Source organism: Rhinolophus sinicus, chromosome 9 (assembly GCF_057876585.1).
Source record: "Rhinolophus sinicus isolate RSI-liver-muscle chromosome 9, RSI-T2T, whole genome shotgun sequence".
Taxonomy (NCBI): Eukaryota; Metazoa; Chordata; class Mammalia; order Chiroptera; family Rhinolophidae; genus Rhinolophus; species Rhinolophus sinicus.
The window spans coordinates 19330140-19343057 of record NC_142509.1 but is presented as its reverse complement, the minus strand read 5'-3'; the positions used below and the strand labels follow the sequence as shown (position 1 = coordinate 19343057).

Below are 12918 nucleotides of genomic sequence, written 5' to 3'. Positions count from 1 at the left end.
TTCAACCCAGGCAAGGAGGCAGCTGCACCCATGGGCTCAGAAGGGGGATGAACAGCAACTGTCCCACTGCACCTCAGGCTATCCCAGCTGAGGGCCGGGACACTGGAGCGCAGGACCACGCAGAAGGGTCAGCATGCTAGGGTCAATGTAATTGTCCTCCCACCCACCCTTCCCATTCCCACCCCCTCATTCTACGTGACCTCCTCTGCTGAGGATGATGAGGCATCCTGGACCGCCCCATGATTCCCACTCTGCAAAGGGATCCCAGCTCCATGATTCTGTGATAAACAGCCTGCTCACAATTTCACAATGACAATGCCAAATGATGTGGGTCAGGGTTCAGCTCCTTCCTATGGATGAAATTAGGTGAAAATTCTGGATCACTACCAGCACATTCTCTCCAATGCCATCCTATGGCCAAGGACACCTACAATCCTAAAAATCCATAAAATTGAAATTCCATCCACCCCCAGTCGGGGAGGCACAACCCGCAGTAACCCTCCCATCTGCACGATCGTGACCCGTGACAAGAAGGCTGGACTTTGGGCCTCCCTTGCAGCTGCAGGTGGGCCTGGGCAGGGGGTGGAGGGGCGACAGGAGGTTTGTGTGTGAGTCTGTATCACAGTGTGTTGTGTTCGGCGGAGGGACCCAGCTGACCGTCTCAGGTGAGTCTCGCCCTTTCCCTCCTCCTCCTTGGGGTCCACACTGAAATTTGGGCAGATTTTTCTCTCCTTTCACTTCAGACTAGAACTAGACTCTGAATTGCTCTGGCATTCTAAACCTTCACCTTTTCTGTCTGCCTGGCTCAGCCCCCACTACGCTGTTTTGCTTCTGAGGCACCTCGTGGGGACAGGAAGGCAGAATTCTAGGGATTCCCTCCAGCCCCTCCTCACTATGACCCTGACCTCTCCCTCCAGGGGAACTTCACCTCTAGACTCTGAGAATTTTGGATCTCTCGGGGTCTCTGAGGCCTGGGGACTTATAGAATTGAAGGGCTGAAAGTCTGTGAGAGTGGGGGGCTCTGGTTGGTACACCAGGAACAGGGGATGTGGGAAGGAGGCTGGGATCCGATGAACTGACATGTGTGTGTCTCTTGGATTCTGTCCTCTCTGGGCGGTAGATTGAAGCTAGTGAGGGGCTAGGGAGGGGATCTCTATAGCGGGGACATGAAGAGAGAGGAGGAATCAAGGCAAGGTGGACAAGAATGGATGGAGGATTTTTGATGAGAAGACCTCAGGGTGCTGGAACATTCCTCATCATCCAACACAGGCAGGAGCCCCTAGACAGGACGGGTGTAAGGACACTCAGGCCCCCAAGGTTGTCCCATCCCTATCAACTCTGGGGCAGAGTCCTCAGAAGAGATGCTTGTGCTGGGACTGGTGACAAGGAGAGGCCCTGCCAGGCAGACAGATGTTCTAGGACAGAAAGATTCCCCCAGGAGAACGTAACAGGACCGAGAGACCCCTCCGAACAGACACAGACCCAGACTAAGAATAGCACAGTTAACTCCTGGGGGAACCACGTGGACTCCCTGAAAATCCAGCCCTGTTGCTGACAGCACTCCCTACCTTGGAGGCCCTAGAATGTTTTCCGTGGGTAGTGGAGCACGGGTTACAATGATGATGCCAGGGGGACTCAGAGCAAGAAACTCCCTCTTCTAAAGAGAGGAGAGCCCAAGCCCAGGACAGGAAGATGCTTTGTTGTGAGAATACTGGGGAGAGGGATCAGGGGCAGATTCCACAGAGACTGATGACCCAGCACAGACAGAGCGCTAAGACGATGGGGTGTCAAGGTGATGCCAGTCACTGTCAGGAAGCAGAGGGTGGGATGGTTGGTAATGAGACCTGTGAACCTGAGAAGGAAACAATAGGCAAAGGGGCGGCCACAGCTCCCAAGTATCAGGCACTGAGATTCTGCCAACAGGAGGTGAGTGACATCACCCATCCCTGACCTGACCAAAGGGAAGCAGGGGTCACATTGGGACCATGCCATGGACTTGGAAGAGATGTACCCACATCCAGACCGAGGTCAGGAGCTCCCAGGATGGACACCAGACCTCTGAGTTCCTGTCTTTCCCGCACCCCACAGGTCAGCCCAAGTCAGCGCCCTCGGTCACTCTGTTCCCGCCCTCCTCTGAGGAGCTCAGCGCCAACAAGGCCACACTGGTGTGTCTCATCAGTGACTTCTACCCTGGCGGCGTGACTGTGGCCTGGAAGGCAGACGGCACCGACATCACCCAGGGCGTGGAGACCACCAAGCCCTCGAAACAGAGCAACAACAAGTACGTGGCCAGCAGCTACCTGAGCCTGACGGCCGACAAGTGGAAATCTAAGAGCAGATACAGCTGCCAGGTCACGCACGATGGGAAAACCGTGGAGAAGACACTGACCCCCTCGGCGTGTTAGGTGTCTGTGAGCCCTACCTGAGGGACATTCCTCACCCAGCCTCCCCTTTCACCAGCTCTCCCCTGTACCCCTGAGACCCTGCCCAGGATCAGCTCACACCGGGCAGGTCTCACTCCCTCCCCACTTCTACTTCCCAATAAAGACCTAATGATTTATCATCTCACATTTCTGATGTGTATTCTGTGTCTGGCTGAGTCTCTAGGGTAAAGGGTCTGTTATTATGGGAAGGGTGAGTCATGACATGAGATTCCATCTACCTGTCGTCCACTCCACCACCTCACCAGGGACAGGTGAGCTCTGAGTGCTGTGGAGCCCTGACTCAGAGCAGGAACTTGTCCTGAGGTGCTGGCCCCTGAGATGCAGTCCTTGTCGCTTGGGACAGGAGATGCTTAAGTTAGAGGGACCCGGGAGCCCTGAGGAGGGATCAGGGAGAAATGAGCAGGGTCCTGTGCTGAGACCCAGAGTCAGTGGGTTTCTGTTGAGATGTGTGGGGTCAAGGTCAGGCTCAAGGTCACCCTCGCTGGAGGCGGGGACTATAATCGTGAAGAATGTCAATATTTGAAGTTTGATCAGGGGGAGAGTTTATGGTTGTTTTACTGATGGAGCAGATGATTTCAGCCTTCATGCGGGGGAGGAAAACAGAAGTGGGTCAATGAGAAAGGGCACCATCCAGGACACAGAACGGGCATCAGTGATTGTCTCTGGGAGAGAAATCAATGCGAATCCAGGAGTGGATTTAGGCGGCTCAGACCAGCTCAGGGCAGAGTGAGTGTGGTCTTGAGGCTACAGCAGGTCAGGCTTCCTGGTGACACAGTGCCCCCAGCCCCTGTCCATGAGCCCCCCTCCCACGTCACTCACTGTGGCTCAACCTCGAGTGCACCGGCAGCCTGGTGTCAGAGACACTCTCACTCCAGGCCCCTGAGGCAGGTAAAGTTGCCTTACAGAGGTGCAGGGCCAACAGGCTGTCAGTCCACAGCTCCCCAACTCTCTCAGGCCTCTCTGTGTGAGCCTCCAGCTCACCAGGGACAGGGAGCTGCCTTCAGGCATTTCTGCCCCAAATCTCTGCCTAGGAGGTAAAAGGAACTACGGGTCCCAGTGGCCCACAGACTCTGCCTGACCCCACTCATGAATCTGAATGTTGGGACTCTTGTAAAGAAAGGACCCCCCCAGGTCTCCCTCATCTCAATGGCCCCGCTGGTAGAACGCCAGAATCTAACCACCCCTGATGCTGTCCTACACTAACCTCCCATTTACTTTTGTCATTTTTCATCCTGGGAAACATTGAACACAAAAATAAGAAAGCAGGTGAATAAAAATGACCCCTGTTTCTATCAACCAGACACATGCAGAGTCATCAATTCACTCGTGATGCTGACCCACCCACAACAGAGTGACTCCTGTCTTATGCAATATTTCGAAGCAAATTCATTATCATAACTTTTCATCTGTAAATATTTCATTAGTGTGCTGAAACATAAGGACCTAAAAGATAACTGCAATATAATTATCAAACTTCAACAGAAATTTTCAATTATTCTTTAATATCAAAAATTAGTTTCTCCTCAAATGGCTCATGATTGTCATAAGTCTATTTATTTGGTTGTATTTTTGGTGCTGTTATATTTGGTCATTTTTTGTTGGTTTGCTTTCTTTTTGGTGTTGTTTTTCCTTCTTGCTTTTTTTTATTAGTTTCAGGTTTACAAACAACGTCATCATTTGTTATCTTTTCATATGAAGATTGAATAAGGTTTGACATTGTGATTGGCAGATGTTGGGTCTGTATCTCCCAAATCGCTCCAGTTTTCCTTGCAAGGTAGTGGTTGCAGGAGCTGAGATGTTGGTCCTGGGACCTCACCGGAGCTGCCCACAGTCAGCATGCAGCCCCCAGCCTCTCTGAGCTGTACCAGGGCGGGTCTCTCTGCTTCATGTTCCTGCAAAGTTGTTCTGAGATAGAAAGGATTGATAGGGTTCAGGTGTGACATTTTTTTTTTTATTATTAAATTTATTGAGGTGACAATTGTTAGTAAAATTACATAGATTTCAGGTGTACAATTCTGTATTACATCATCTATAAATCCCATTGTGTGTTCATCACCCAGAGTCAGTTCTCCTTCCATCACCATATATTCGATCCCCCTTACCTTCATCTCCCACTCCCCACCCCCCACCCCCCTTACCCTCTGGCAACCACCAAACCATTGTCTGTGTCTATGAGTTTCTGTTTCTCATTTGTTTGTCTTGTTCTTTTGTTGCTTTTGGTTTATATACCGCATATCAGTGAAATCACATGGTTCTCTGCTTTTTCTGTCTGACTTATTTCGCTCAGCATTACACTCTCAAGATCCATCCATGTTGAGGTGTGACATTTTGATAAGATCCCTTCCTAGGATGTTTGGCTACTTTCACCTAAGGTGCCCTGTGGGGTCATAACTGGTAGAATGAGGTCACTGGATTCTCAAATCTCAGGTGCATCAGACAGGATGGAATGCCAAGTGCAATATTTCAGGTCTGTCTTCCTTTCTCTTGTGAAAGTCCACACAGGGAGGCCTGTCAGATGCTCTTTCCTCTCCCAGGAATATGTTTCGTATTTTAGTTAAATATATAGATGCATATAATGTTTGGTCTTTCCTTTATAGAACAATTTACAAGATGATGACCTGGTCCCTCTCATCTTCTGGAGGTGAACCATTGAGCATCATGGTGAACTCTAGGATGTAAATATATGTGATGTGTTCAAATCCACTGTGGTTATTTTTTCTTGATGAGGAATGTTCCCAACTTTCCCCACGGACAGCCTCCTCACGTGGCCCTGGGATCCTCTGGAATCAGCCCAGCAGATCTCAATAACTCTTGCTTTCTGTGCCTTTCCCATTCGGGCCTGGAATGGGCTATTTGCCCCTAGTATCCTGGATCCTTTTACTGCGTGGTATTTAGGGATCAAAATCCAAGTGCTAGCTCCCATTTCCCTATCTAACTAGATGCTCCCAGTCAAGGCAAAAATCTGATGAGATCCTGAAGAGTGACAAAGGATCCTACAAAGTCCCTGAAGATGGAGGTTGGCATTACCTTCGAGAACCAGACCAGGCCTCCCTAGAGATGCTTATCTGAGTCTAGGATATCCCTGGGAAAGCGGGAGAAAGAGAGATGCATGGAGTCCCATCCGAGGGGGAACACAATTCTTTTGGCCCTTTGAAAAAGGAGCCAAAGGTCAGAGTCTCCATGCTGCCCTGAGTTGGGGGATTCACTCTCACCACAATCACGCAAAGAATGTTCCAGAATAGGGGATGCGGGCAGCACCACCCAGGAGAACCGGCCCTCCGCACCTTCCCTAACCTAACTGCTCTTGTGTGGACCATGTCTAGTTTCCAAGTCCATGCCCAGGTTCCCCTGGACCCCAGGGTAGTGCCTGAGCTGCCATACCTGGATTCCTCAGTCCTGGCACTCATATACCTTCCCCCGCTCCTAGCCAGTCTCAGATTCCCCATCCTCACTGTCTACACCATCCCACTTTCCTAGGGTGCCCATGCTTCTCCTGGCTCATCAGAGACTGTGCAATGCCCCATCCCCCGGCCCTCACTCTCACACACTAACAGGATCCACAGTCCCTGGAGCCTGGTTGCTCATTCCCACACTCCCCTCTGCAGACTCCCATGCCACAAGAGGCAGGGTCCAAGCTGTGTTCAAGTCCCCTCGCAGACAGGACTGCTCTGCTCTTTCCATCCCCTTACTGGCCCGCCCACCACTCACCCCAGCACGAGACCCAATGTTCTCGGGTGACCTGTCTGGGGTATAAGTTCAAATCAAGTATAAGATTCTCGGAGTGGGCTATTGACTGCTCCGTAAACAGATTCATCTTCTTAGGAGGCAGACTAAGCTATCACACACAAGACACACACACACACACACACACAAACACAAGCACAAACACAAGCACAAATGCACGTATGTATACACTCAAACATGTAGGGTTCATAAAAACACACGTCCATTTACAAAAACGGTTCTCGCTGGCGCCGGAGCAGTTTGGGGAGAAGGTGCGCCTTGGGGACAAGGGTGGACATGACCAAAGAAAAGCCAGTCACCACAGTCCCTGTGCTCTGGCCTTCCAGAGAGGTCCAGGGACACGTGAAAGGGCAGGGACATTCCAGTCCAGGTTGAGAGTGATACAGGGATACAGGAGAAGGTTTGCCACCGGGAAGAGCTGGCAGATCTGGGAATGAGGGCACAGGGATTGCTGAGCATGACCCTGTGTCAGAGAGAGATGGATGCCAGGCATGCTATCCCTTGCATGGTCTCTGCAGGTGACATACAGGGAACGCAATGCAGACTGTGCCCTGGGTGATGGGTGACCACCTGGGTGATGGGTGACCACCGCGAGCCACCTGGCAGGTTTAGTCCAGAGATGCTATATTTGTCACACATTGTGGGAGCATCCTGACTGGTGACATTACTGAATATGGACACGTGTAATTCAGCATTTGGGTAAGGGGACAGCAGACACTCACACACTGAGAGCTCATAGAAAATACTGGACTGGCAGAAGTGTTCACTTCCCCATCTGTGCAGGGTCCTGGTTGGGCCATTCAAGCTCTAATTTAACCTAAACACCACACCAGGAGGCACCTGCACCCATGGGGTCAGGAGCAGGACGAAACAGTGGCCATCGCAATGCACCTTAGGCTGTCCCTGCAGAGGGCCGGGACACTGCAGAGTAGGACGGGCAGAAGAGTCTGCATGCTGGGATAAACGTGAGTGTCCCCCACCCACCCTTCCCTTTCCCACCCACTAATTCTACGTGACCTCCTCTGCTGAGGATGGTGGGCCTTCCAGGATCTCCCCGCAATTCCTAGCTCTACAAGAGGGTCCCAGTTCCATCATCTCTGATAAACATGCCTGCTCACAAATTTCACAATGACAACACGACATGAATTGAACCAGGGCACCTTCCTAAAGATACAATTAGTAAAAAATTCAGGTAAAATACCAACACATTGGAACCAACGTCATCCCACAGCCAAGTTCATCTGGAATCCAAAAACTCCATGGACTTGAAATTCCATGCAGAAGGACCACAGACTCTCACCCTCCCATCTGCCTGATCATGACCCGTGACAAGGAGGCTGGACTTTGGGCCTCCCTTGCAGCTGCAGGTGGGCCTGGGCAGGGGGTGGAGGGGGTGACAGGAGGTTTGTGTGTGAGTCTGTATCACAGTGTGCTGTGTTCGGCGGAGGGACCCAGCTGACCGTCTCAGGTGAGTCTCCCTCTTTCCTTCCTCTTCCTATGGGATCACAGTGAAAATTGGGGACAATTTTATCTCCTTTTGTTTAGTCTAGTACTGAAGTCTCAGTCCCTCTGGCATTGTTTTTCCTTCTCCTTTTCTGACTGACTAACTCAGCCCCCTTTACCCTGTTTTGCTTCTGAGGCTCCTAGTGGGGACATGATTGGAGAATTCCAGGGACTCTTTCCTGTCCCTCCTCACTGTGACCTTGACCTTTCACTTCAGGGGAACTTCGCCCCTGGACTCTGAGAGGTTCGGCTCCTCAGAGACTGTGAGCCCTGGGTCTTAGGAGAATTGAGGGGGTAAAGGGTCAGGAGAGGGGGAGCTCTCGTTGGTGCACCAGGACCATCGGATGGGAAAAAGAAGCTGGGGTCCGCTGAAATTGACAAGTGTGTGACTCTCTAGGATTCTGTCCTTGTTGGTGGTAGACAGAAGCAAGTGAGGGGCTAGTGAGGGGATCTCTATAGTGGGGACATAAATAGAGACAGGAGGATCAAAGCAAGGTGGATAGAAATGGAAGAATTCCAATGAGAAGGCTCAGGGTGCTGGAAACTTTTTCATTTCCCAAGACAGGCAGGACAGGTGTCAAGACCCTCAGGCCCCACAGGTTGCCCCACCCCTCTAACTCTGGAGAAGGGACCTTAGAATGGACACTTGCCCTGGATGCGCTCTAGGACAGGTGACAAGAACAGGTTTTCCCAGGCAGACACCTGTCCTACGACATCAGATTCCCCCAGTATAATGACACAGGACTGACGCAGACTAAAACAGAACACACACAGACGCAGACTAAAAACAGAGCAGCCACCTTGCAGGGAACCCACATGAAAACTGGAATCCTGCCCTGCTGCAGACCCCACCTCACCAGAGCTGCCCAAATGTGTTACCTGTGGGGAGGGGAGCAAGGGCAGCAATGACAGCGTCAGGGGGATTGTGAGGCAGAATCTCCCTCCCCGAAAAGGAGAAGCGTGCAAGCCCAGGACAGAGAGGTGCCCTTTGTGAGGACACTGGAGAGAAAATTCACAGGGAAGATCTCACACAGATTGATGCCCAGGACAGACAGAGTTCTGAGGAAAGTGAGAACTCAGTGTGATGCCAGCCAGCTCCAGCAAGCAGAGGGTGGGATGCTGGGTGGTGAGACCTGTGAGCCTGAGGAAGAAAAGATGGGCGAAGGGGGCCTCACCACTCCCCAAAGTCAGGCACTGAGAGTCTGCCAACAGGAGGTGAGTCTCACCCTCCATCCCTGACCTGTCCAAAGGAGAGCAGGGGCCTGATTGGGACCTGTCGTGCACTTGCGGAGCTGAACCCCCATCAACACCGAGGTCAGGAGCTCCCAGGATGGACACCAGACCTCTGAGGTCCTGTCTTTCCCACACCCCACAGGTCAGCCCAAGTCAGCGCCCTCGGTCACTCTGTTCCCGCCCTCCTCTGAGGAGCTCAGCGCCAACAAGGCCACACTGGTGTGTCTCATCAGCGACTTCTACCCTGGTGGCGTGACTGTGGCCTGGAAGGCAGACGGCACCGACATCACCCAGGGCGTGGAGACCACCAAGCCCTCGAAACAGAGCAACAACAAGTACGCGGCCAGCAGCTACCTGAGCCTGACGGCCGACAAGTGGAAATCTAAGAGCAGATACAGCTGCCAGGTCACGCACGATGGGAAAACCGTGGAGAAGACACTGACGCCCTCGGCGTGTTAGGTCTCTGAGAACCCTACCTGAGGGACATTCCTCACCCAGCCTCCCCTTTCACCAGCTCTCCCCTGTACCCCTGAGACCCTGCCCAGGATCAGATCACACCGGGCAGGTCTCACTCCCTCCCCACTTCTACTTCCCAATAAAGACCTAATCATTTATCATCTCACATTTCTGACGTGTATTCTGTGTCTGGCTGAGTCTCTAGGTTAAAGGGTCTGTTATGACGGGAAGGGAGAGTCATGACATGAGATTCCATCTACCTGTCGTCCACTCCACCACCTCACCAGGGACAGGTGAGCTCTGAGTGCTGTGGAGCCCTGACTCAGAGCAGGAACTTGTGCTGAGGTGCTGGCCCCTGAGATACAGTCCTTGTCGCTTGGGACAGGAGATGCCTAAGTTAGAGGGACCAGGGAGCCCTGAGGAGGGATCAGGGAGAAATGAGCAGGGTCCTGTGCTGAGACCCAGAGTCAGTGGGTTTCTGTTGAGATGTGTGGGGTCAAGGTCAGGCTCAAGGTCACCCTCACTGGAGGCGGGGACTATAATCGTGAAGAATGCCAATATTTGAAGTTTCATCAGGGGGAGAGTTTATGGTTGTTTTACTGATGGAGCAGATGATTTCAGCCTTCGTGTGGGGGAGGAAAACAAGTGGGTCAATGAGAAAGGGCACCATCCAGGACACAGAACGGGCATCAGTGATTGTCTCTGGGAGAGAAATCAATGCGAATCCAGGAGTGGATTTAGGCGGGATCGGACTAGCTCAGGGCAGGGTGAATGTGGACTTCAGGCTACAGCAGGTCAGGCTTCCTGGTGACACAGTGACCCCAGCCCCCTGTCCACGAGCCCCCCTCCCACATCACTCACTGTGGCTCAACCTCGAGTGCACCTGCAGCCTGGTATCAGAGACACTCTCACTCCAGGCCCCTGAGGCAGGTAAAGTTGCCTTACAGAGGTGCAGGCCCAGCAGACTGTCGGTCCACAGCTCCCCAACTCTCTCAGGCCTCTCTGTGTGAGCCTCCAGCTCACCAGGGACAGGGAGCTGCCTTCAGGCATTTCTGCCCCAAATCTCTGCCTAGGAGGTGAAAGGAAGCTAGGGGTCTCAGTGTCCTACAGCCTCTGCCTGACCCCACTCATGCATCTGAATGTTGGACTCTTGTAAGGAAGGGCCCCCCCCCCCACGTCTCCCTCATCTCAATGGCCCCGCTGGTAGAACTCCAGAATCTAACCACCCCTGATGCTGTCCTTCACTAATCTCCCATTTACTTTTGTCATTTTTTATCCTGGGAAACATTCACCACAAAAATAAGAAAGGAGGTGAATAAAAATGACCCCTGTTTCTATCAACCAGACACATGCAGAGTCATCAATTCACTCGTGATGCTGACCCACCCACAACAGAGTAACTCCTGTCTTATGCAATATTTTGAAGCAAAAACGTTATCATAACTTTTCATCTGTAAATATTTCATTAGTGTGCTGAAACATAAGGACTTAAAAGATAACTACAATATAATTATCAAACTTCAACAGAAATTTTCAATTATTCTTTAATATCAAAAATTAGTTTCTCCTCAAATGGCTCATGATTGTCATAAGTCTATTTATTTGGTGTATTTTTGTTGCTGTTATATTTGGTCATTTTTTGTTGGTTTCTTTTCGTTTTGGTGTTGTTTTTCCTCCTTGCTTTTTTTTATTAGTTTCAGGTTTACAAGCAACGTCATCATTTGTTATCTTTTCGTATGAAGATTGAATAAGGTTTGACGTTGTGATTGATAGATGTTGGGTCTGTATCTCCCAAATTGCTCCAGCTTTTCCTTGCAAGGAAGTGGCTGCTGGGGCTGAGATGCTGGTCCTGGGACTCCCCCACAGTCAGGATGCAGCCCCCAGCCTCCCTGAGCTGTACCAGGGACCCTATGTTTTTCTAGATGTTTTATAGTTTCAGATTTTAAGTTTAGGACTGTGATTGCATTTGAATTCATTTTTGTTATGATGTGAGGTATGAGTGGAGAGTTTTTTGTTTGTTTTGTTTGTTTTGTGTGTGTGTTTCTAATAAGCTATACCAAGGCTCAGGTGTGACATTTTGATAACACCCCTTCCTAGGATGTTTGGCTACTTTCACCTAAGGTGCCAGTGGGGACATAACTGGTAGAATGAGGTCACTGGATTCTCAAATCTCAGGTGCATCAGATGGGATGGAATGCCAAGTGCAATATTTCAGGTCTGTCTTCCTTTCTCTTGTGAAGTCTGCAATTAATCCACACAGGGAGGCCTGTCAGATGCTCTTTCCTCTCCCAGGAATATGTTTCATATTTTAGGCAAATATATAGATGCATATAAATGTTTGGTCTTTCCTTTATAGAACAATTTACAAGATGATGACCTGGTCCCTGTTCTCTTCTGAAGCTGAACCATTGAGCATCATGGTGAACTCTAGGATATAAATATATGTGATGGGTTCAAATCCACTGTGGTTAGTTTTTCTTGATGAGGAATGTTCCTACCTTTCCCCACGGACAGCCTCCTCAGGTGGCCCTGGGATCCTCTGGAATCAGCCAGCAGATCTCAACGACTCCTGCTTTCTGCTGTAACAGCCTGTTTTAGGCCCATTCTGTGCCTTTCCCATTCGGGCCTGGAATGGGCTATTTGCCCCCATTATCCTGGGTCCTTTTACTGTGTGGTATTTAGGGATCAAAATCCAAGTGCTAGCTCACATCTCCCTGTCTAATTAAATGATCCCAGACACAGCCAAAAATCCGATGATACCTGAAGGGTGACAGGGGATCCTACAAAGTCCCTGAAGATGGAGGTCGGCATTACCTTCGAGAACGAGACCAGTCCTCCCTAGAGATGCCCATCCCAGTCTAGGATAACACTGGGGAAGCCGGAGAAAGGGAGATACAAGGAGTCCCAGCTGGGCTCAGATTGAAGAATCCTATGGCCAGTCCATTCCAAGGCAACCCACCCTTCCTGTGGGGATATTGGGGACACCTGAGGACGCCTCCTACCCTGGCCCTGTGGTCTCACAGATGGGTCAATGTTCTACCAACTGTATATAGAAGAGAAGCCTTGTTCTCCTCCAAGGAACTTCACTCATTAGAAAAGCAAATGCTGTCCTTTAAACTCATTTCCATTCCTGGGCAATGATTAGTGGGAAAATCATCTCCAACATGCCAACTTCCTGCAGGACCAGACTTTCCTAGGGTACTGTTGCTTGGCACAAGGGGTCACCCATCCTGTTATGTGCTGGGGATGGGCAGGGCAGGCATATGGGCCCCCCTGCTTAGGAGACACCAGTGCCTGGAGCAGTGGCCCAAGCTTCCTCCATCACAGCTGCAGTTGGGGGGGGTGGAGCAGGGGCCTCCTAAGGAGGGGTTTTTGTACCAGTCTGTGTCACAGTGTCGTGTGTTCGGCGGAGGGACCCAGCTGACCGTCCTAGGTGAGTCTCTTCTTCTCCCCACTCCCCTGCTTTCCCCAAGGTTTGGGCAATTTTCTGCTGCTTTTGCTCTTTTCATACACCTGCCCTGAACTCCTGCTCATGCTG

At 51.0% G+C, this 12918-nt stretch overlaps 1 protein-coding gene and 2 gene segments (V, D, J or C); all 3 read left to right on the top strand.

The window, feature by feature from the left end:
• The window catches only part of LOC109439166 (immunoglobulin lambda-1 light chain-like), a 556184-nt gene that overhangs the window by 520292 nt on the left and 22974 nt on the right, over nt 1–12918 (top strand). The gene's annotated exons all lie outside the window — the stretch shown is intronic.
• Nucleotides 1–12918, top strand: part of LOC109439815 (putative non-functional immunoglobulin lambda variable 1-50) — a 364704-nt gene that overhangs the window by 337583 nt on the left and 14203 nt on the right.
• Nucleotides 1–12918, top strand: part of LOC148757294 (immunoglobulin lambda-1 light chain-like) — a 150457-nt gene that overhangs the window by 135931 nt on the left and 1608 nt on the right. Inside the window, 1 exon segment of the V gene segment in view lies at nt 12777–12813. Within this exon segment, the coding sequence occupies nt 12777–12813 (37 nt within the window).